Source organism: Salvia splendens, chromosome 7 (genome assembly GCF_004379255.2).
Source record: "Salvia splendens isolate huo1 chromosome 7, SspV2, whole genome shotgun sequence".
In the NCBI taxonomy this organism is placed as follows: Eukaryota; Viridiplantae; Streptophyta; class Magnoliopsida; order Lamiales; family Lamiaceae; genus Salvia; species Salvia splendens.
Window position 1 is genome coordinate 29,632,264 of NC_056038.1, and position 24,666 is coordinate 29,656,929.

Consider the following 24,666-nt stretch of genomic DNA (forward strand, 5'->3'; position numbering starts at 1 on the left):
TAATATGTTTGGTCGATTCTATTGAATTTGAATTGAACATATAATGTTACACTCTAGGTGAGTATACGTACCGACTTACCGTTATTGAGCAAGTGTCACTTTTGTTCCACATCTTATATCTAGAAGATAAGATTTGTTTGGCCATGTTCCAATAAACCTTCACTAGGGATATTTATAGTTTATTAACTAAAGATTATGATTCAATTAATTAATGTCGATCAGGAAAATTCAATTTTAGGGTGACTTGGGAAAAAAATTCCGGAATGGAAACGTTTTTATGTATAATCTATGAAAGGAAAATACGCCAATGAAATTGGTGTGTTTAGAGAGAAAAAATACCAATATCATTGACGTATTTCATTTGAAAATAAAATAAAGAATAAAAGTTGAGCACACCAATGTTAACAGCCTTCGTATTTCTCTTTCACGGAATTTTAAAAAATTCTCATTCGGTAATCTTCTTTTTTTCCAAATCACTCTAAAATTGAGTTTTCTTTCATTACTGTGGGGATGTTGCATGGAAGTCTAGTCCTACCAACAAACCGGGTATATGCTTTTTAAATATTTGCATTAAATTTGTATATGTAAAGAATTTGACATTGTTGTATTATAGAACGGATGGAATAAGACATTTAAAGGACGACGACGAAAGAAGAAATATGGAGTATTACTTATATTTTGTAACTGTTGTTCTCCTAGCCGTTATGAACACAATTACTAACATGTTTATCGTTGTTGTGTTAATGTTGTATCAAATGTTGATATTTTGTCTACTATTTATTGATATTTTTTATTCAATCTCAGCCTTTGATTTTTGGATCAAAGGGTCCATATTCAGTCTCAATTTGGGATTAAGGTGATAATCTCAGTTGAAGACGACCCATATTTTATATATTATATATTTAATTATATATGTTTAAAATAATATTTCGGTTCGACCAGTGGTTCGACCATTGAACCGGTTGAACCATTGAACCAGTTGCTTCACCGGTTTGCTTACCGGTCCGGTTTTTAAAACATTGGTTGTATCTATGAATTAGTCAACTTTTGAGTCACCGTATTTAACTCCTATTCAAATTACCGTTATTACACCCTAATATGAATATGGACTTCTTTTCGTATTATATACATAAAACTCACGAAGCGTTGGATTCGCATTTCAAAAGTTGGATTAGGTTTTGGTGTTTTGTACTATTTAGGCTCCACATATGATATGTTTGGATGCTAAAATGAATACTGTACTATTAAGAAGGAAATATTGCCCTCAACAATCGAAATTGAGGAGTGATGTTATTAGTATCCAGACGATTTTGAATTTGGAATGGATGAGTCACTGATTGATCAAGCTTGTCAAATTATGTACGTGTTTGATTGCTTTTAGTAAGTATCAAGGGCCACGCTATCAACTGAATAAAGGGGCCAATATTACAAGTAGACGTTCAAGAGTCGAGGACGAGTCACCTCACCTCACCTCACTCAACAAACCTATACTAATCTAAAGTGCAAGTTTAATGAAAAGTCCTTAATACCCTTTTTTGAGGGAAAATGGAAAAATGAGATGTCTTCTATTCAAAAATATTTTTTTAAGGCAAAAATAATTGGACAAATAATAGTCTAATAAAATGCTAACTTCTTGAAGAAGTGTTAAAACACATTTAAATAGTGCACTACCATTAAATTTTTTTATAATTAAGTTATTAAATTTATATACTAATTAGTCTTATATTTGGGTTAAATTGGAATTATGCTAGAGAGTTTAGTTTGCCTTCCATTTATTTAGGTTAAAATTGAGATTTAATCATTTATTGCAATACTTTTTAATATAAAGAGTAGTGTAAATTCTCACATTATTCAAAACAAACAAGATGCATAAAATATTATCGTTATTTTAAGTGATAGTAGTAATTTACTTTTTATACGTATATGTGGCGGGAAGTAAGAAATTTATTCTTTCCAATATAAAAAATTCATTTAGTCTTTGGAAATGTATATCAAGTTATGCTATGGTCTGAAATTAAAAGAAAGATATAAACAGTCAACTAAAATGTGATTATTGGATAATATAAATTTTCTAACTTGACTTCTCAAATAAGTTTTAAATTTATATGATTTAAATTATCCATATATTTAATGTGGATATGTTTAATATTCCATATATTTTTTTCAAATTAATTTTTTATTAATTAAGCTATTAAATTTATATATTAATTTACCTTTTATTTGAATTAATGACTTGCATAGCACTTTCAATAAACATCTTTACTCACACATATTTTCTTTATTTGTATATCTTATTCTAATTAATTCATACTCTTTGATCATTAGTCACACATCTTATTTTTGTCATTAATTTTATTATTTTTACTTCACTTAGATTATAAATTAAAATTGCATAAATGTTTCATTCACTGTGGATTAGTAAATTATTCATTTTGAGTGAGACAAGATAATTACATTTCTGTTTTTTTAAATCTCCATATTTCTTTCAATTCTTATTTTCTATATATTTATTATATTTTATATTCATTATTTGAAAATCTTATGTCCCGTGCATAGTTCGGGTGTTAATACTAATTGAAGCACGTTTGTAGGAATAAGACTATTATTTAAATATCACGCATACCAATTAGTCGACATTAATAAGCGTGTCTGGAGAGACACATATCCCATGAAGCCAAGATGATTTTGGGGCATCATTAGCTACAATTTGGTAGACATGTGTAAGTCCAAGGTTGTCACTGCTTCCCTTCTACATTATTTCATCACCACGCAACCCTTTGCATTTTGCCCCACTTTCCAATTCCCGTCTCTCGCGCCAAAACCAATTCACATTCATAAACCCATTCCCAACTTCAATTACTATTCATTGCACGAAATAGAATTGTAGACTCTCAATTTTCAAATATTATAATATTCCTTCGGTTCACCATTTAAAGTACGATTTTAAGTCAGGCAAGAGTTTCAAAAAATTATTTGACTTCTACCCAAAGAATATGCTCAATTTATCATTTTAGTTTGTCTCACAAAACGTTACTCCTACTCAATACGTGGTACTTTTTTTGCAAACTATCCTGGTACATTTTTATTCCATCTTTATAATTTATTTACAACAAATCCAAAAATAACCATTATCTACTTACAAACGTACCTCTATAATAAAAGCGAGATCTATTATCCATGAAACCCCGCCACTATCTACATTTTAAAACTCGATCCTATAAAGAGAGTAGTACACTCTCTTGTCTGACAAAGTATACTACCCTCGTTTTATAGTAATGGAGTTATTTTGTCATTTTGGTATGTTCCATAATAGTAAAATCATTTCTGTTTTTAGTAAAAATCAACACATTTCTTCTCACTTACTTTATTATCTCTACTTTTTCTTTTCTCTTACTTTATTATTTTTTTATTTATTACTCATTACACATATTTTCCTCTCACTATGGTCACTACTGTGAAATGGAGGGGGGTACATGTTTTTAAACGAAAAGAAAAATACACTTTCACGGTAGTAGGATTGGGAAATTCCTTAGGGCACCCGCAACGCGTCTCGCGGGTGTCCCTTCTCGTCCCTCCGAGACGAGACGGGCGCGGGACACGTTGCAGCGTCTCGTCTCGTCCCCAACCCGCCGAGACGCCCGTCCCTCCGAGACGGCGCGCGAGCTGTCTCGCCACGCCCTTACGCGACGTGGAGCGCTCCGGCGCCATGCGTGACGCCCACTCGCCGACCAGCGAGTGGGCTTCGTCACGCTGACGCAATAATTTTTTTTTAAATTTGAATTTAATAAAAAAAATTAAAAACGGTCATATGACCGTTCAATGGTCATTTTCCTTTTTTTATTTATTTTTATTTTTTTACTCTATAAATACTCCTATTTCATCCTCATTACACACAAACACACATCTATTCTTCTCAAATTACCTCCATTTCCTCTCCAATTTTCATCTCAAATCATCTCTTTTATTCTTCTACCAAAGTTAATACATTCATGGATCTATTTGAGCAAATGCGTCGAATAATGGAAGAATCACTTGAAGAAGATCGACGTAGGGAGGCGGAGGAAGCCACCCCGCCCCAAAGACGATCCCGGACTTATATCCATCGTAACCGGGAGGAAGCCGCCGCAAGGTTAGTACGCGACTATTTCCGTGATTACCCGGTATGAGGAGATACCTACTTCCGTCGCCGTTTCCGCATGCGGCGACCGCTATTTCTCCACATCGCAAATACATTGGCAGCCCGGGAAGTGTTCTTCCAAAAAGGGTTCGACGCTGTTGGCCGTCCTAGCCACACGACACTGCAGAAATGTACTACAGTAATCCGCCAGCTTGCGAGTGGACAAACGGTGGATTTTTTCGACGAATACCTACACATTAGAGAAAGCATTGGGAGAATGTGCTAGATGCAATTCTGCAAAGGCGTCCGTGCAGCCTTCACCGATGAATTTCTCCGGAAGCCAAGCACGGCAGATTGTCAGTTTCTGCTCCACCTTCACGAAGAAGTGCACGGATTCCCCGGGATGCTTGGCAACGTCGATTGCATGCATTGGCAATGGAAGAATTGCCCTGTGGCGTGGAGGGGGTCATACACGAGCGGCCACAAAGGCACCCACCCCACCGTTATACTCGAGGCCGTTGCCGACTACCGGCTATGGATTTGGCATGCATACTTCGGGGTCCCCGGATCGAACAACGACGTCAACGTGCTCAACCAATCCGACCTCTTCGCCGAAGTTTTTGATGGTAAAGCGCCGGCCATCAACTTCATCGCTAACAACCGGCGGTATAAAATGGGGTACTATCTTGCCGACGGCATCTACCCGAAGTGGCCAACCTTCGTGAAGACGTTTAACAAGCCGGTAAACGAAAAACAGGCTCTTTTTGCTGCAGAAGCAGGAGGCTGCTCGCAAGGATGTGGAGAGGGCGTTTGGGGTTTTCCAAGCGCGCTTCAACATTATCAAAGCCCCGGCTCGTACGTGGTTCATGGAGAGTATGGTCGATATCATGTATACGTGCATAATCTTGCACAACATGATTGTCGCCGACGAAGGACCTGAGGCGGGAAATTGGTTCGACCCTAAAACCCCTGAAAGCTCTACCGCAAGTAGTCCGCCTCGCAGTGGAGTGCATCCATCTTTGCAAGATCGGTTGTCTATTCGGGCAAGGACACGTGATTCTACCGCCCACGCCCAACTCCAAGATGATCTAATGGAACACATTTGGGCAAAATTTGGCGGAAGAAATTAAATTATGTATATTTCATTTTTTTAGGATTTTTAATTATGTTTTTTATAATTTTTTAAGAATTTTAAGTTGTAATTTTATTTTATTTAATGAAATGTGTTTTTATTAATTGAATTTGTTGAAAATAAAAAAAATGAAATTGAATGAATAGTAAGTTAAGAGATGATTAAAAGACGGATAAGAGATGAGGTTGTAGGTTCTGTCTCTTAATTAAGAGATGAAGTGAAAATTACAGTGGGACCCATAAATAGTTAAGGGATGAGACGGTTAAGAGACAGAGTTGCGGATTGCCTTAGGAATAACAATACTCTAATTCCGTGGCATAAGATGTCAGCAGCTAGGCACAGTATTACCATTAGTCAAAATGGAAAACCAATATCAAAGATAGTTTCTTTAACTAAAAAGGGGGGAAAACAATGCAAGGCATGCGGTTTTGGCTGATTTCATCCACGACAATAGACACCCTTCCATTCTGAAGTACTTGGACCACGGCACATAGACACCAAGAAGAGCATGGTGGATAGCAGCAGAAGAGCACTAACGTATGTACTCGGTTATTTCTGGACAAGTTTCTTCAAAACTGATTCTGCTCGCTGCTCAAATTTTGGCAACGCCCAGTCATGTTGGACAATGTCCAAATTATCTTTCTCTGCACCCAAACTCTGATCCAACAAGAAAAATATGGAGCTATCAAAACAAACATTCATGATGACAGAATTTATTAAAAAAAAGACATCCACCACTTTTAATTTCCCCCCAGAAACAGCATAACATTGTCGCATTTTTAATATCTATATATAAGAATGGAAATTTTTAATAATGACTCATTATAAGGTGTCAACCTGCTTAACACTTTAGCTGCCGATTTCATCAATTTGAATTGTGCATGTTCTTTGACAGACTTGCATTTTGTTATAAATCATAAGGTATCCAGTGATCAAAGTAACCAAGACCGTGTGAGTAAATTGTGCAAGTTCTACAATGGTCTTGAACCTATTGACAAATTGGTTCTTTTGCCAAATTGACAGATAAATGTTTGGTCAGTGAGCTTTTCAAAAGTTAGGCACTCACTAAACAATGACCACATCTACAAGAAAATAATGCTGATGTAGGGCTGCTTGAGTGTCAATAATTGAAACACTGAGGAAAATTATAAATTATAGTAATACTTTATTCGCATTCCAAATGGAGAGATCCTAATAAACATATACTCCCTCAGTCCCAACGAAGATAACCCCTTTCTTGGCCGATACATGATTTTATGTAGTGTAGTTTTGCGTGTTAAGTGGAGCGATAGTAATGTCTCCATTTTTAGAAATATGTCATCTTCATTGGGACAGAGGAAGTAGTTGCCAACCGGCTAAATTATTGAACCCAGTAAAAGTTGATCAAGTGCTGAAAACTTAAAAAACCCCTAAATATTTACATATTGAAGAATATAATTGAGCACCCATAAAATTGAGAAGACAAATTAGTTACTCATCAATTCCTCAAGAAACCATTATTCAAAGTAGAACAAAAAAACATCTTTGGAAAGAAAATTATTTAACTTTTTCCCCCTCCACAGCCACCCCCAAAATAAATCAGAAAAGAACATGTGAGCATATCATACCCATTTTATTGACTTCGGGAAAATGGTTTCATATAACCTAAACGTGTTTATTGGAGACTAAATAAGCTGTTCTTGTTCATAAAAGCATATATGAAGGGGGGAGGGAAGGATAAAATGCATAGCCTTACCCTGGTTGGGTCAAATCCAAATCCACCCATTTGCATCATGCGCTGTGTATCATCAGTTGCTGGTGAAGATCAAGTACTCATGTTAGTTTCCTAATAAAAAATAGTCTATAGATATATATCTGGTTGGTTCTACGAATTCTCTAGTGTTGTTTCAAACTAAGATACAATACTGAGGATTGGCAAAAGGTCAAGAATACTGACCATTATCTTCTCCAAGAATAAGACTAAAGAGACCCCTTAGCCCAAAAAGATTTAGAAAATACCTGCCAAGAGAAAGATGTTAATCACTTTATACATCAGCTACAATCACAAATCCAATCAACAGAACCTGTGGTTGCGAATTTGTGATATAATTTTTTTTCATGACATGAGTAGGGAGAATACCAGGAACGACTGCTGACGTAACTAACATCGACTGTGCTCAAGTCTATGCCATTTTGCAGCATTGCCCTGAATCTCTGAGTAAGAGGAAATGGGATCTTTGCTGCGAAAACAAGATGTGCACCATTTATGCCAGGCTAGCTAGGTTATAAATAATTCAATACCAAAATTCCACCATTGACACATCACACATGATATTTGAGTTTAGTAGTCGGACACAAAAATCAATATGAAGTGGTCATAAATCAACCACATGGAAAGCATCTCTGGTTGTGCAACATTCACAAAATGTAAGGAATGAATGAAAGAAAAAGGAAAAAAGACACACCTGCTACAAATCCAGAGAAGAAAAAGTTGACCCATGCAAAAGTAAGCGTCTGTTCAATAAAAAAGCAAGCACGTCAGTAAAGACAGATCTTGTGCAAAATACAAGTATCAATGCAATGAAACAAGCAGAATCTTCACCTGTGGAATAATCATCGAGAGATTTTTTTTCATCATATCCATAGCCATGTTTGGGTCTGAAAACATCTGTGCCTGTGGGTTCTGCGCTTGACCCTTGGGTACATGTAATAATCCATTCTCCTGCAATTCGAAGTCCAATATTTAATCATAAGAAAAATTATCTTTTTAAGTCAATCTTGGTTGGCATCAGACAACAAGTGCATAAACATAAAAGGCTATATAGAAGATGTATGATAAGTAACAAGTTTTTGGATAAAACTCAGTTCCACGCACACTTGCAAGTTAGACATCTCAAATGAACCCAATGTATTCTTACAAAGATATTTATCATAAACATGGATTCAGTGGTTGTTTCTCATGATGAATGTTCTTGGAAGGTACATGAATGGAAAAAAGAGGAATTCGGTTGTTTCCTTGTAAACCTGTTAAAGGGGAGACCAGTGGTTTTCATATGTAGTACATTAAAAAACCAGCTGTCACAAAAAGTCTTTAAAGTCATCTATGAATGCCAGTGGCAGTAGATTTCACAAGAAATCCCTGTCAATTTCTTAGTCGGGTCATGCATATATATATTTACCATAGCAATGTTCAGCTTCTAGCAGCAAAAATTAATACTCCTATCAACCTACATACTTTTTGTTTGAGTTGGAGATGGGATTGAGATTTTCATTGAGCTCTCTCATAAGGGAAGGGGAGGAATACTACAACAAAGCCACAAGGCTGATTTAACTTAAGTCTCTTTTTTACTGATCAAAGTACTCATATTTGTTCTTATCATCTTCATTGAAATTTTTGCTGAGACCTAGAAAAGAATAACGACAATTCCGGTAATATGATTCTATACATGTGCCTTATGCGATACATAACATGTACTCCCTCCGTCCGCCATTAGGAGCCCCGGTCACTTTTGCACACTTATTTTGTAAAAATAATAATAAATAGTTAAAGTGGATAAATGGTAAAGCAGGAGAGAGAATAATGTTGAGAAGAGTCTTATTAACATTATTCTCTCTTACTTTATCATTCCTCCTAATGGCGGACGGAGGAAGTACTCGTTAATTACCACACCACAAGCACTTATACAATGAAAATCGTAAACAAATTATGTCACCTCATTGCTGTAGTAGTGCTTACGAGCACGGAACGACTTAGCAGGGATGAAATTAGCAGCCGCCCTAAGATTCCTCGCCCTAATTATCACTTGCCTGTAAATGGAAAAACAATAAAAAAAATTCAATAGCTGGTTACAAGCTTTTGACATCAACTGGAAATTATAGAAAAAAAGAAGAAATAAAAGTTTCGAGATACCCTTCTTTGACGATTTTGAGATCGGGAACTTGATCGGAACGCATGAGCTTAGATACGAAGTAACGGAGGACGCCGATGAGCACCATCACCACCGATAATGGTATCAAAACCCAGTCTCTGATCGCCGTATCTAGCACCAAATCTTCCGCCATTATTTTTCTCGGAAGGTTTCGGATCCGGCAAACTCAACTCTCTAAACTTCTACCTGAACTCGACGATATCACTTAAAATTCTTAAATCCTTCAGTTTTCGATTACCAATAATGGGCCGAATGAAAACCCACTCCACTGTTGGGCTTAGCCTTTAATATATGTAATGCTGTTTTTACTAAATTATATACTCATCCCTCTGCCTGAGCCACTTCTTTTCTGCATAAAGTTTAAAACTTGATACTCCCTCCATCCTTAAATTTTGTCTCAAGAAATGTAATAAAGAGTGAATTGAAAAAGTTAGTAGAATATGAGTCCTATTTTTATATATTAGTTTTATAATAAAATGTGATTAGGTATGAGTCAGTGAAATATGAGATCCACTACAAAAATGATAAAAAGCATAATGGGATAAATTTTATAGGACGGACGGAATTAGAAAAATGGAATAAATTTTCAGGAATGGAGGGAGTACTATTAATTGTGTTAAGTGGGTATAATAAAAAAAGAATAAAACAGAAAAATTAATAAAGTATAGAAAATAAACTAAAAGTAGAATGAAGTTGAAAAGAAAATTTGAGTTGATTATTAACATATATGGAAATACTCAACAATAAAATAACTTTACAAAATGGAAAAATGACTCAGCTATGAAACAACAGCGGAGTATAACTAATCAAATTTTGGTGGAAATGTGACAATATTTTCCCATCACTAAATTTAAAGTAATACTCACTATGTCCCATAAAAATAGCTCATTTTTCCTTTTTCATCCATCCTATAGAAATAATAGCTCATAAAAATACTCAATATTTTCCTACAGGTAAACATGCACAAACCAAATCGGCCCGGCGGTTCCGAACCGCCGGTTTATGAACCAGAACCGGAACCGGAACCGGCGATTCAGGTTCGCGAAAATCATGAACCGTGAACCGGCGATTCAAAACCGGTGGTTCGCCGGTTTGAATCGGCGGTTCAACGGTCCCAACGGGCAGATTCCGGTTAGGGGCGTAGGGTTGCAGGCGATGGTTGCAGAAAAACCGGCGGTTTCCGACGGTTCCGGTGATTTTTCAGGTGGCAGAGCGTAGGGTGCAGTGTATAGGCCTGAAAACCGGTCAGAAATTGTCGATTTTCGGCCAGAAATCGGCGGTTTCCGTCAGAAACCGTGGACTGAACCGCCGGTTCAGGCGGTAAACCGGCCGAATTTGAAATTTTAATTTTTTTTATTCTTCCAATTTTACTCCTATAATTACCCCACTTCTCCCCTCATTTTTACTCACCCCATTCTTGTGTTAACAAGGATTTCATTTTCAATCTCCCTTTCTCTATTCTCTCCTCATTCTCTCTAATTGCTTAAGTTGTTTACTAGCTACTACTTACTACTATATTTGTTGTTGTGTTCGTAATTTACCATTTATTCCATACTCCATATTCTATCCATACTACTTTCATTTATCACTATGTTTTATATCTCGTGGTGGACCGGGACGTGGTGATCGGGGCAAAGGAATTGCCCAAGATCAAAGTAGTCGTCCCTCAAAATCAAGGCGACCTATTCGTCGAGAAGTTATGGAAGAGGTTTCCCGAGTGGCGGCTGAACGCCTGCAAGTAAGTTCTAAAAAATAAAATTATTTTTACAATTCATAATTTCATAAGATTGAGTTTTTAATTTTTTTTTTGTGTTCCTAATTAAACTTCAACTTATATTATATTTATAGATAGAAGAAGATCATAAGATGGCCATGCCACTCGCTGAAATACATCAAGGTGGGGGCGGGGGCGGGGGCGGTGGTTCCCAACAAAATGACGAGTACGATGTGTCTATATCGTCGGACTCGGACGTCTATGTAGCGATTGGACAGAAACGCCCAATTGTGGCACAATTAGTTCAAATTCTTTCAGAAGCCAATGCTTTAGAATATTCCATTCTTGTAGCAGCCACCGCTTCGGATCCTGCTCCTCTGCAATTTTTGGCCCCATATTCTGGGTGTGCCATGGGGGAATATTTCCGCGATAATGGAATGCACGCATTAATAATCTATGATGATCTTAGTAAACAGGCCGTGGCATATCGACAAATGTCATTATTGTTACGCCGACCACCAGGTCGTGAGGCTTTCCCATGAGATGTTTTCTATTTACATTCCGGTCTCTTAGAAAGAGCGGCTAAACGATCGGACCAGACAGGCGCATGGAGCTTGACCGCCATGATAGATCTCATTCTCGTTTTCTGTCTAGCACCGACGGAAATTAGGAGATGCCTCCTCCCCCTCCACCCACTAACACTACAAAAGCTTTGAAATCTGATATTTTTGTTAAACACTACAAGAAGGTCCCGGTGATAATTCCAAGTCCTCACGATCCTCACTCTCAAGAAGAGACATCTGCGTTTCATGCATATTGTAACTATTGTGATAAAGTCTATAAATTTGCGAGTGGTGGGGAATATGGCACCCTCCGTCGTCATTTGGTGACAAAGCATCCGGTAGAATGTGGCACTACCTCTAACCAAACCCAACTAAACTTCCAACCCTGTGGCTCAGGTTCGTCAGGTACGCCTCTTTTCAAATATGATAAAAACAAATTCTGACGTTATGACTAGATGGACTGCAATGAAGCATTTTCCTTTTAATGTTTACGATGACAAAATATTTGAGGTTACTATGCAAAGTGGTTTAAACGTAGCTATCAAAAGAGTAGGTTGAATGACCGTTCAACGATCTACCGTTAGACAAATGTTTAGAGAAAAATGTTGAATTATCACGTTATTTAGTTAACTTGGGCCACAAAGTGAACATTTGCTCAGATGTATGGACTGATTGTTTTAACCAGCATTCATACATGGGCATTACGGTTCACTTTGTGCACAATAGTTGGACTTTGAACAAGCGTTTAATTGGTTTTAGAGAATTTGAGACACCACACACTGCACCCGAAATTGCTTATTTAATTATTCAAGTTTTGAATGAGTTTCAATTATGCAATAAGATATTTTCTATTGGTTTTGATAATGCAACTGCTAACACCGAAAGTATTAGTGATTTGATTGCGGCTTGTGCTCCGGTAATTGGAGGTAAGTATTTTCATCAAAGATGCATATGTCATATTTTAAATTTATGTGTACAAGATGCGCTTGAATTATGGCAAAAGCATGTTAGTCCTATTAAAACTGCAGTTAGATTAATCCATCAAATGCCAGCTAATGGCAAAGCTTGGAAGAAATATTGTCATCAAAAGAATGTAAGATATACGAATTTTACTATGGATGTGTCTCATAGATGGAATTCGACATATGATTGTCTGAATTCTACTTTGACGCATAAATATTCTTTATGTGGTTTTTTTAGAACCTATCCCATTCATGATTTATATCTTTCGCATAGTTGTTGGGAACATAGCGTGACTTTATTTAAATTGTTCAAATATTTCAAAAATGCTACTGTTGAATTATCGGGTGTTTATTATTGCACTGCTGTTCGTGTTTTAGAGCATTGCATGTATATATCACTTGGTTTTAAAACTACAATGAAAAATGCTTCCTCTTTACCTGAATTGATGTGTGTTTTATATTATATGATTGAAAAATAGCTTAAGTATTTCAGTGAGATTCCAACGGTGCACTCTAGGATTTTAGATTTTTATTATAACAATTTGAGTTCTATTGATCTTGGTCCACTTCAAGGGGTGCAATCGGATACCAGTGACGAATTTGGAGTAGACCTCTCAGAAACATTTCAAATAACCCTCCCGGACCGGTCAATTATCCAACAAACCTTGAACTTGCATACACATATAATTAACAAAATTAAAGCATTGTGTCGATGTTTATCTAAATGTGTCTTATCTTCTTGACAACATATGTAGGTATATGTATTGTGCCGACAATATTAAATTGATAAAATTTCAAACGTTCTCAATGCAACGACAAGGTGATGTTGAAGTTGACACCATATCAAATCCTACTTCTTTAGCAAAAAGACTTTTTGGAACCTTCTCAAACAATTCAGCATGATGTGCCACATGCACCATCGATGCTGAGTACCAATCAAGACATGTTCGATTGCAGATTTCATGTCGGATCCTTGCCAGTAGTTATCAACTTTGGATGTGCACCCATACATTATACAAAATGAGTCAATAACCATGAAAATGATTCTATATTTTCATGTGATAGAAACCCTACTGCAAAGAGTGACTTGATTGGGTCAACCATAGAGTGACTATGTTCCTCAACCAAGTGATGCACAACATAAAATGCTTGTACTTGGGTCAACCATAGAGTGACTATATTCCTCAACCAAGTGATGCACAACATATCTAATTACACCAAAGCCACAGACAAACTTAAAAGATATATTTGCCTCACATTCAGACCTCTTGGATACACTCCTACATTTACTAGAAACACTTTTTTCTGAATTCAATGAATCTAAATCATGTAACTACTTCACACCCTCCTTACTACATATACTACATACTGCCAAGTAAAGACGTCGCCTACTATTTTTTATCAGATTTTTGAGGGTCAAATCCTACCTCTTTAGCATATTCTTCATAGAAGGATATAGCAGCATCAAGTAACTTGAAACCTTTTCCAACAAAAGACCTTAATTCTTCTTTGCAAAGAGATGTAACTTTAACTAAAACATAATTTCAACATTTTTAGAAAATAACTTAGGTTACAACAATCAATAAACAACACTTCAGTAATAGAATCGGATTCAACATTGAATCACATTTAAACATTATAAGAATATAAAATCAATAAATAACATTGCGATTATCGATACACAACATAAAGAATAAAACGTACAAAATATGAATAAAATTGACCTAATGATTACCAAACAAACTGTGCCAAAACACACTAAACGTACTAATCAATGAAAAAACTGCTGAAAACGTAAATGAAAGCTCGCTCAGAACGTGCCCTGTAAATTAAACAAGTAGGGTTGCAAACGGGTCAAGCAGATTTACCAGACCAGACTGGTCAAGCAGAACCTAGACCTATCCTCGTGTCGTCGGGCGCGCTATCAGAGCTATTTTAAAAACCTTAACCCACAATACTTTTAATTAGTATAGGGAAGTAAGGATCGATCACACGAGGAAGAAGGTGTTAAGCATGCGTTCGTGATGTTTCGGGAGGGTTTTTGGCTGTTGCCACACAATCTAAGTGAGTTAAGAATCTACTTGACTTAGTGGATTAAACACAACTCTATCTAACGGGTCAACTAGATGGACTACGTACGGACATATGCATGATGACTAGACTTGAGATACTGAATATTAAACAATCAAGAACACCTGTATCTAAATGATGTTGCTAAATGATGTTGCTGGAAACTTTCCTAAAATGGACAGACAAGACGCAAAAGTGAAGTGGGGGTCAATTTTCCTCAACCAGCAAGTCTGCCAGAAAAGCTGTAAAAGCGTAAAGCATAAAGCAAATTCAATTTCGTTCTAACTTGTAACATCCCAAAAATGACCTTAGACGGAAGTTACTATTCCGATAAAAAAATCGGTGAATTAGAGTTTTCAGTGAATAAATTGATATTAGAAATAGTGATAATTATTATATATGAATGATAATTTTTATAAGGTCGAAGGTAATGAAATTAAGGATTTATATTAAGATTTATAAAGTTTATAAACCAGGATTTTGACAAATCGTTTTGAAGCTAAAGAAAGGGTAAATTAACTAAAATGATTATTAATAATTTTAGAGGAACAAAGTATCATTATTAGTGAGTTTTAGAAGTATAGATGGGTGAATCAAGAAAGAAATCAGAATTGAATCGTGGATTGATAGAAGGGCAAAATTGTCTTCATATGGAGACAACCAAATTTCTTCAAGGATATTTATGGGAACCTTTTTTTTAAAGCACGGTGATGTTTTAGATTTTTAACATGTCTTAGTAGAAAATTCTAGATTAAATTGATTGATTCAAATGGGTGCCATTTGGCACTACTATTTAAAACAAATAAAATAATAATAGGAGTTAGCAATAAAAGATCTCCCAAACAAATGGGTTTCCATGTAGCCAATGTATCGATGAGCGATTCCTTCAGCCCATAACTGTCAATCCACTGGTAGCAGAATGATCAATCGATAAATCCCATCAAAGCCTGTTACTCCGTACTGATGGGCATCGACCCACAGTCGGCGATAGTGTAAAAGGAATTCCCCTAAATCATCATTGGGACTGAGAGTGTAGTTCTGGTATCTTGCGATCACGCGGGAAGCTCGTGCAATGTTACGTTTTCGTTCAGCGCTTTCCTTACTAGTCATCTGTAGAAAACACTCATTCAGCATATATTGCATATAGAAGAAATCTAAGAGGGCTTAGATTCTTAATCATTTATTATTTTCAAGCATTGGAAAATGCTTGGGTGATACTCTAAGGTATCATATGTGATATTTGCATTTAGATAATAGTCGATTTGAAGTATTCATATGGATAGAATACTTGAAGCATGTCTAGCAATGTTGTTCACTTACTTTATTCATCATTTGTTTCCCGCTCAGGAAAGCGGGAATGAATTCTTTCTATTGCAGATAAAATCTCTAAATAGCGTGACAAACCGATTCAGAAATTCCTCAAGTTGATTCGTCAATCTCCTTGATAGAATTACCATTCCTAATAAATTCTCAGGAAGAACTGGAGGGGTCACGTCTGTCCCACTTAAAATCCAGACTCCTATACATAATTTATCAGCACAGTGTAGTTATCACTATTAAGGCCAATGTAGTAAAAACACACTACTTCATTCAAGGATTCACTTTAAAGAGTACGAGTTACTTCATTCATCTATCATGCACACAAATAGAGTAAGAAATCTATATTACTCACGTGTTCGAATATCATCAACTTTACCTTGGAAGAGGAAATTACCTCTTTCTTGGTTGAGTTTGATGAGTTGGAGTGCTGAGACCTTATTAGGCTACCGAGTTAGTCTAGCAAAACGAGTCTAGACTATGGCTGCAAGAAGACTCTCGGGTTCAAGCCAGAAAAGAACTGCTCTGATACCACTCTGTCACGACCTAACTTTGCTAATTATAGCAAGGTTTGATATACCGTGACTGGGATGGATACTAAGAATGTGGGTTGATTACGAAAAAAAGGATTTAATGGTTTAACTTTCTGTCTGTAGAGTATAAACGGTGAATACATGAATAGAATGGCTCGATTACAATGACTCGAGTCAGGGACCATACAATAGACTGGCTAGTTATTAGAGTCTTTAGAGACCTAAAGGATTTCAATGCACAACGGAAGGAACTGAACGCGGTTCCATGTATGAAGACACGAATCTCCAAGAGTATTGAATGGAAATAGAAGTAGGTCAGGTTTAATCAGCACCCTCCACTCCATCACAGCTCAACCTGCACATTTAGAAATACGTACAGGGCTGAGTACAAAGGTACTCAGTGAAAACATTGTCGAAAAAATACACACATACATTCATAAAATAATGTCAAACCATCATCACAGTAATACTCGGGGATTTTTTTTCTCAAAAAGGCCCAAGCTTACTAAATTCTTTTACTTGAAAATTCGACTGGTCAGTCTTAGTTCCTTCTGTAATTCGCCATATCTGAATATTCCTTCTTGTGCCGGGAAAGTGGCCACTCTCCACGGACACCGGACCGACCAACCTTACAGATGTCGCACAGTCCACATGTACACTAGTCCAAGTAGGGACTCTCCCCTTGCTGGGACCCGAATTCGATTTCTTACTTTATTTGTCATAGCACATTTGGTATAACCAAACAAATAGGCATCATTACATAAAATAACATTCTTAATGGCAAGACAACATCATTTGGATAAATAAATATTATCTCAAATATACTTCATATTTTTATCCACATTTGTATGTAGGATAGAAAAGTTTACCTCGTATGCTTCCGACTCCGTATAACAATATTAACTCACTTGGAGTTTAATTTTGTGCAATGGACCCTGTCCAATAAAAGATAATAATCTATTCTAGTTCGATTTAATTAAATCGAGAGATTTAATTATTGACTTTAATTAAATGAGAGATTAATTAATTTAGTAAATCTAAGGATTTACTTGAATCTAATCATGCAAGCTCCATCATTTAAATTAGTCGAACGAAACTTAAGCCCAAGCAATTAATTAAAGACTGTTAGGGTTTTGTATACTAGAAATCACCTTTCGAGTGATTGGATACTGTAAAACTCTAATGGTTATTTTCCAATAAATGCAACAGATTATTTTTGTCATAATGTTGTTATGTTTTACATTTAATGGTTGTTTATTGCATATTTAAATGTATGAGCAAACGTAACAAAGTCTAAATCTTTGTTTTAGTAGACCGGTTGTGGGCGTCGTCCAATTTAAGGTAACACGGTCAGTTCTAAACAAAGAAAAATAAGAATTTCACAACCTAGATAGGCCTAGACTACCTATCGCGAAAGGTTGCAATGTCAGTCCGATTATTTCTAAACCTTATTGAAATAAGATGACATTGGTGTGGTATAGCACTGAATGGATCTAACAGCAAGACGAGTCTTTATGCTATCTACTGAAAGACGAGGTCTTGAGAATTAATTTCTTAATCAATGTACGTTAGCATTGAGCATACGATATTGAGTATCCACTACTTTGACTTACCAAAGGTGCGGGTTTTTCGTAACCCAACGATCTAGGTATATTGGGTAGTGGTGATCATTATCTAGAGGTGCTAGGATTGCTATTATGTTGAAACGTGCGCGAGGAGAGTCTCGTTTGATAACATCCACAAGAGGAGCTCGAAACGAGGTTTTATTATTCGGAACCTAGCTAGTTGGAGTTTGATTACTCTATGAATAATAAATAAGAGTTTCTTGCTAAGTCCACTCTTGGAATTCGAAATATGTTAATTAATTAAGTCTATAGCAGACATTAATTAATTAATGGATGTTTCCATCTTAAGCGCGGGAAATAAATCAAATACAATTAAAGGAAACCCAGAATACTTGTAATTTCGGATTTGGAAGGCAGTGCAATATAACTTCTGTAGTGGCTGCTCGTAATATTCCAATATAAGCTTATATTAAATTGTGGGTTCAATTTAATTAGTAAAAAGCTAATTGGGTGAGGCCTGTTCCAGATTCTTCCTTAGATCCCTGAATGGGCCCAATATGTGACTTATATAAATAGGAGAATAAAGGAGACAGAAAACACAACAATTACTTGTCAAATTTTCATCCCCCCCTAAAGAATGATTTTCGAAAATTGTGCTCTCCTCCGTGAGCTGAGTTCTGTCTTCCATTATTCGAGTCCTAGTACGTTGGTGAGATTTGCCCACACAAATATCAGCGTATAGTCCGGGACACCAGTCAGAAGATCCGAGGTCTTGTATTGAAGATCTTCACGTGGAGACGGAGCAAGCCATCATCGATTCTTGATTGAATCAACGAGGTAAATTGGCTAATTCCGTAGTAAACATGTTTTAGGAATTTTATGTGCTAAAGCATGTTTTAATTCAAGTTATGAGCATGATACATGTGATAATTACGCGAATAGATTTTGTCTAAATAATCTGCTAAATAGATCAAATTCATGTGATCCGTTTTGTCCGCACGCTTCCGCTGTCAGCCCCTTCATGCTCGCCCAAGATTTATATAGTTGAAGTCCAGCAAATTAATTCATTCAAGCCCACTGAAAAATAATTATATGAGTCCATCAACTAATAAAAGTAAAGAGTGTGCACTAACACTTACGCTTCCATCTTCTTATTTCTCATTTTGTCTCAACATATCCCTCTCTCTATCTCTTTCTTTTTAATTTTCGCCAAAGGTGTATGACTCATAAAGCATCATTCCTACCGAAGGAGATCAAACTTTAACGGTTAGATCTTCTGTTATTAAGATTTTAAGTGGCTGCCGTTTCAACGATAACGTCGGTTTTGTACACGATCGGAGGTTCAAACATTGTCCGATCGTTCTGAAATTTTAAAGGAAGGTAAACAACTCTTCTAACTTCACTATACATTTGAACGGTTAGATATTCTGTTAGGCTCTTCAAACATTTGAACGGTTAGATATTCCGTTATAAATTTCCAAAGGTGCTTATCTTCCAAAGAGAAAACATTTTAGGAGTTTTTCCTACTTCCTAATTATTTTATTGATTCTAAGACTTTGCATATGTGTATGTAAATTAGGCTCTTCATAGAATAAAATCGTTTTCATACATGAATTTAAAAAGAAAGAGTTGAAAGATTGTTTATGAAGCATGCTTAGTTGCGATTCTATGTTCTATATGAATTCATGCTAACATGACATGCTTGATAAAATCATGCTTTAAAAGATTTAACTTGTGGTTTGATAATCATTACCTTAAAGAATGATAAAAGATTTATTTAAATGTGCTCCTACTTGAAATTATCCTTCTTGCAGAATGCTTGCTTGAAAACTTGCCAGGAAAGGTGGAAAACGTTTTCTGTCTACTTGCTTAAAATTTTGGGTGAAAAGCGATTTTAGGTGTGTAGGATTGATACGCTCGGATTTTGTACTGTTTTAAGGCCTTTATTTGGTCTATTTTAATGTCAAAATCACGATTCATGCCCATATTTTACATATTTTGTCTAATTTGGTATTTTGACGTGTTTTGTGAGAAATGTGCATATTTGAGCCTAAAAAGACAACAAAAAGTTGAAGTTGGAAATCTGGAGCATTCGAGACTCCCAGCGGTCCGCTGCAACCCATACAGCGGCTGTTGGTGCCCAACGACCGCTGAGCCAGTAGCGGTCCGCTCAGGAGAAAGTTGTGCTGAAATGAAGAACATGCCCAGCGACCGTTGGGGAGTGCATAGCGACCGCTCCAAGAGTTTCCGAAGCTACGGGATTATTTACAGTGACCACTGAAACACATTGTACCGACCGCTGTCCAAGAGGCAGAGGCTACGGATCAACATGCAGCGACCGTTGGCCAAGGTGCAGCTGCCCGCTGGGAATTGACCTACTTTCTCCCCAAGAATTAACCTACTTTCTCCCCAAGATTTATCAAACTTAGTGATAAGGCTCGTTTCATGCATTGTTTTTTGGTAATATTACATGCTTTTTGGGGGAGATAATGCGCAAATTTGAGCTTAAGTGTGCAGATATTTGCTGGGTCAAGTATATGCTGCAAATTGACCGAGCAGATGCAAAATGAGCAGAAAATGAGTAAAAAGTGTCAAAAATCCGCTAGGTCAAGGAGAATTATCAGGAGACCAGGAGCGTGAAAAATCTGCCGAACCCAGGAACGCACACAATTACCAGGAGCAGGGAAAATGGAGCAGAGCAGATTTAAAAGATCTTATTTTAAGGGTACAAACGTCAAATCATGAAGAGCATACCCTAGGGATTCGAGCTTGAAGCCTCCCTATATAAAGGGACCAACATGAATGAAGAAAAGGAGCGCTTAACGCTTTGGTAGTTTAGGTAGGGAGCTCTCGGTAGCGCTTAACGCTACCGTTCTCGTAGTTTAGGTAGGAAACTCTCATAGGCGCTTAACGTCACTGCTCTCTTAGTTTAGTTTAGTTTGGTTGCTGATTTCTTAGCTTAGTTCAATGGTTTCGACGGTGGAATTGACGCCTCCGACATTGGATCCTTGCTTTCTTTACCGTTTTTGAGACGATGTAGTAAAATCTCGAGTTTCATCGGAGGAATTGGCGACTCCGCCTTTGGATCTCGACTTATTTCTGGTTTTATTAAGCTTTGGTGTTTACTTTCATGTTGGTGATGTTTTTACTTATGTTTCTTGATGCTTTTCGCAATTGATGGCTTAGATGTTTAGATCCATGATGTTTACATGATTTCCAGTAGTTTAGAGGTTGAGATCTAGTTGTTCTCGTGCTCGATTTCTGAGATCTGTTAGTTTAGGTGATGCATGCAAGGTATATCTGTGTTTATTCTGCTTTCCGCTTGACCCAGGAGAGTAGATCTGTTAGTTCTAGCTTAAATTTCGTGTTTACGAGAGGTTTTGAAGCATGCTCTGTTTTATTTCGTCAATGGTGTTCAATGCTCTGTTTTCACTCTGTTTTAGCTTAGTTACATGAAGAAGATGAAGTGGGAAGTTGGTTAGAGAATCATATCTGTTTTGCTTTTGCTTTTTGCTTTTACAATTTCTGTCAGGCTATTTAGGGAAATCTGTTCTGCTGCTTTTCTTAAAATCTATTGTCTGGTTGTTTTAGGAAATTTATTTGCTTGACCCAGGAAATTCGGTGAATGTTCCAAAGTTAAATTCAGTTTTGAATCATGCATGCATTTATATTTCAAGCAATTTCATTCTCTGGACCCAGTAGATAGAATAGATTAGGTTTAATTTCTCAGGTCTAGGAGTTAAAACTCAACCCTCTCGTTGCATGGCAGCAGCCGATCACTTTTCTGAATGTGTCGTAGAAACAATCTCGAGTAGGTCCCTAGTCTCAGTGGTTCGACCCCGCTCTTGCCACTTATACTTCGTAATATTTGTTGCATTAGTGGGAAATTTATAAATCTTGTTGAAAGGGGGAACACGTGCACACGACACACGTGCAAAAATCCTCTCTTCACTTAGCCACTTTTTACCTTCTTTGCTGGAGCTCGAAATTTCCTCTATAAATACCCCCTCAAACCTCTTCATTAAGGATCCTCTTTTTGCCATTTAATTCTAGAGCATAAATTTGAGAGTTCTTCATTGTGCAAAAGGTTGAAGAAGGAATCAAGAGAAGATCAAGGCTACAAGGATTCAACCTTTGGGTTTTATTACTTTAGTTCTTATATTCACTTTGTTTTCCCTACAATCTATGTTTTTAGCTTATTCAATTATGTGTAACTAAATTCATAGGATTCTAGGGATGTGTTAGTAACGACTTTGGTTATACAATTCCGTTTTCTATTTAATATCCGTTTTATTTTTACTTCATTTCTTCCCTAAGTTGTTGGATAATACTTCACATTTAAGTGACACATTCGGTGATGATTTAATATAACTTACTACATAATCGTGAGAGGAGGTTGGCGAGTTAGATCCACTTAGTAGACACTACAATTAGCTTCCCTTAAAACAGCACTGTTAATTGAGAGTGAGGACTTTATAAGGGTCTTAGGAGCTTTTGGGAGTTACGGATCTAGGATTGACAACACTAGTGTTAGTAATCTACGCTTGTGCCGCATGGGCAAAACTTATGTGACTCGTTCTATCGAAGTATAAAATGTGCTAGGGTATTGTAGTTGGAATTTGTATAACCATAAATGTGAACGAACATCCCTGAAATTCTCTTATCTCTCATCTCTCATATTTGACCTCTTTAATTAATTGCAATTAGTTGTTTACTTGCTTTCAAATTGTTTTTAGTTTTCAAAAATTCTAAAACTTCGGTTTTCCAAAATAGTGAACGAAGCTTAGTAGAAGGTAGCCAGTCTGTGATTGTTTTCCCCGTGATCGATATCTGGTACTGACCTTTAGCCATACTATTTCTACTCTGTATACTTGCAGGTATTTATAGTGCTAATAAAAAGTGCATCAATGATCTCGGTAGAAAAAAAATCTGAGAGCACGTCGAAGAAGTGTGAAACTGGATTTTGGTGTGTGTAGTAAAGCTATGTGTTGGAGAAGTTATGAAACTAAAATCTTTACAACTCTCCTTCTTATACTAATTTCTGCCGACACCCACGCGAAATGAAAATAATTGAATGACTAATGAAATCTTTTAATTCAATGTTCTTCCTAATTTTGGGGATGTCTCCCTTGAGCCCAATTATTGTCTGCAGATTTTGTAGAAAATAACTCACCTTTACATACACATATATGTATATATATATACACACTTTAATTATAAATCGTGATATATATACATATGTGATGACTTCGGGTCGTTTTCAATGAATAGTGCCGCACTATTCATATGTTCACTATGGTTAAAGATGGTAAGAGTTGTTTTTGTTACTGTATTATTATTGCACTGTCGTTTCTGACTTGTCTCATCATTTGTAGGAAGTTGGTGTTTCCTGAAGATAGAATATTAGCTTTGCGAAGAAGCTTTAGCTCGTTTGTCATAAATTAAATACAATTTGTACATTTCTCATTTGAAGAGAAATTACTATATTTATAAATGGATATTTAATATCGATCTGATTTATAAATGGACATTTAATATCCATCTGGTTTATAAATGTACATGGACAATTATTTTATCGTTTCATGTATCTTCTTGCACATCAAAGTCGTTGATCAAAATTAGTTTCACATTCTATCAATTAAAACCCATCAAGGATTTTAATACAACGAAACATAGGAGTTTAAAATACTACTTGCTTTAATATAATTATTTACTCTATAAACGTTTAATGACGTTAATTTGAGCGGGGTATTACAAGGATTGAATATAATAGTGACTAATGAATAAACCTAGTGATTATGTGAGTGGATTAAACATGGAAGTAACACTAAATAATGAAATAAAGTTATAATAGAGTTTATAGAATAAATGAATGGTCATGAGATTAATATGATTTGTGTGTAATTGGTAAATAAAGAGAGAGGCTTCTCGGCGATATCCAAAGGGAAGTAAAGGATTGGAAGAACAAGTGTAGTCGAGAAGAAATGGTTTGGAAATAAACGTCTAGGTAGCATTCTCCGCACTTAAATGGCCTGATTCTCTTATGTGCTTTAATGTGATTATTATCTGACCTTTTTTCTTGATAAATTATTATTATGTGATAAAAGACTTATGAAGTAAAATATGAAAGTAAGAAGAATTGTTGAATGATTTGGTAATAAAATATGAAAATGGAAGAATATGATTGTTACAGTAAAGATGGTTAGATAAATGTGGAAATGGGTATTAAGGTGAACGTGATAAGATATATGCTGATGAGGTGTATACAAATATGATTATATGTGATGATATCTGATCTATCTATGATGATGTGTGATCTGTCTGTGTTAGATGTGTTATGTTGAAAATTGTCGGAAATAAAGTATACTTGCATGTGCTTATGCCCCGTGCTTGAGAGTGTTCTGTGAGTACAATTGGCATGCCATAGGACAGCAGCGCTGCATTATTTGTGATCACTCGACTTCTGGATAACCGAAGCGAGAATCGTCTGTTATCTGATCTGTCTGATATGCACCCTCATGGGTGGTCTGATTATCTGTCTGTACCCTAAATGGGTGGTTTGTGTGGAGTCCTCTCGAGGACTAAATCCGCATCTATATCTAATTCTATTTTTAATCTGGTCTGGGTACCATTGTCTGTCACTAAGCACATAAAGTGGCTATGTGTGAAATTTTGTGATGGTGTCAATCAAACATACATGATGATTATGTGATAAAACATGTATGATAATATATGAGTTTGTGTGGAATATTTGTTATAATGTGATAGGTTTCTTATATACAAAA

The 24,666-nt window shown here is 36.2% G+C and overlaps 2 protein-coding genes across 2 annotated transcripts; one reads left to right on the top strand and one right to left on the bottom strand.

Annotated features, from left to right (window-relative positions):
* Positions 1–5,429: 5,429 nt before the first annotated feature.
* LOC121742378 (ER membrane protein complex subunit 3-like) lies at positions 5,430–9,358 on the bottom strand. The gene is made up of 8 exons (XM_042135502.1): positions 9,139–9,358; positions 8,942–9,035; positions 7,831–7,950; positions 7,694–7,742; positions 7,369–7,468; positions 7,186–7,247; positions 6,985–7,043; positions 5,430–5,906 (listed from the first exon to the last, which is right to left on the bottom strand). Exons 1-8 carry the CDS (start codon positions 9,288–9,290, stop codon positions 5,799–5,801), a joined length of 744 nt encoding a protein of 247 aa, XP_041991436.1. The 5' UTR covers positions 9,291–9,358; the 3' UTR covers positions 5,430–5,798.
* Positions 9,359–11,023: 1,665 nt separating this feature from the next.
* LOC121810696 (ATP synthase subunit alpha, mitochondrial-like) lies at positions 11,024–11,413 on the top strand. Its single transcript, XM_042211445.1, has one exon. It carries the CDS (start codon positions 11,024–11,026, stop codon positions 11,411–11,413), a length of 390 nt encoding a protein of 129 aa, XP_042067379.1.
* The last annotated feature ends 13,253 nt before the right edge of the window (positions 11,414–24,666 follow it).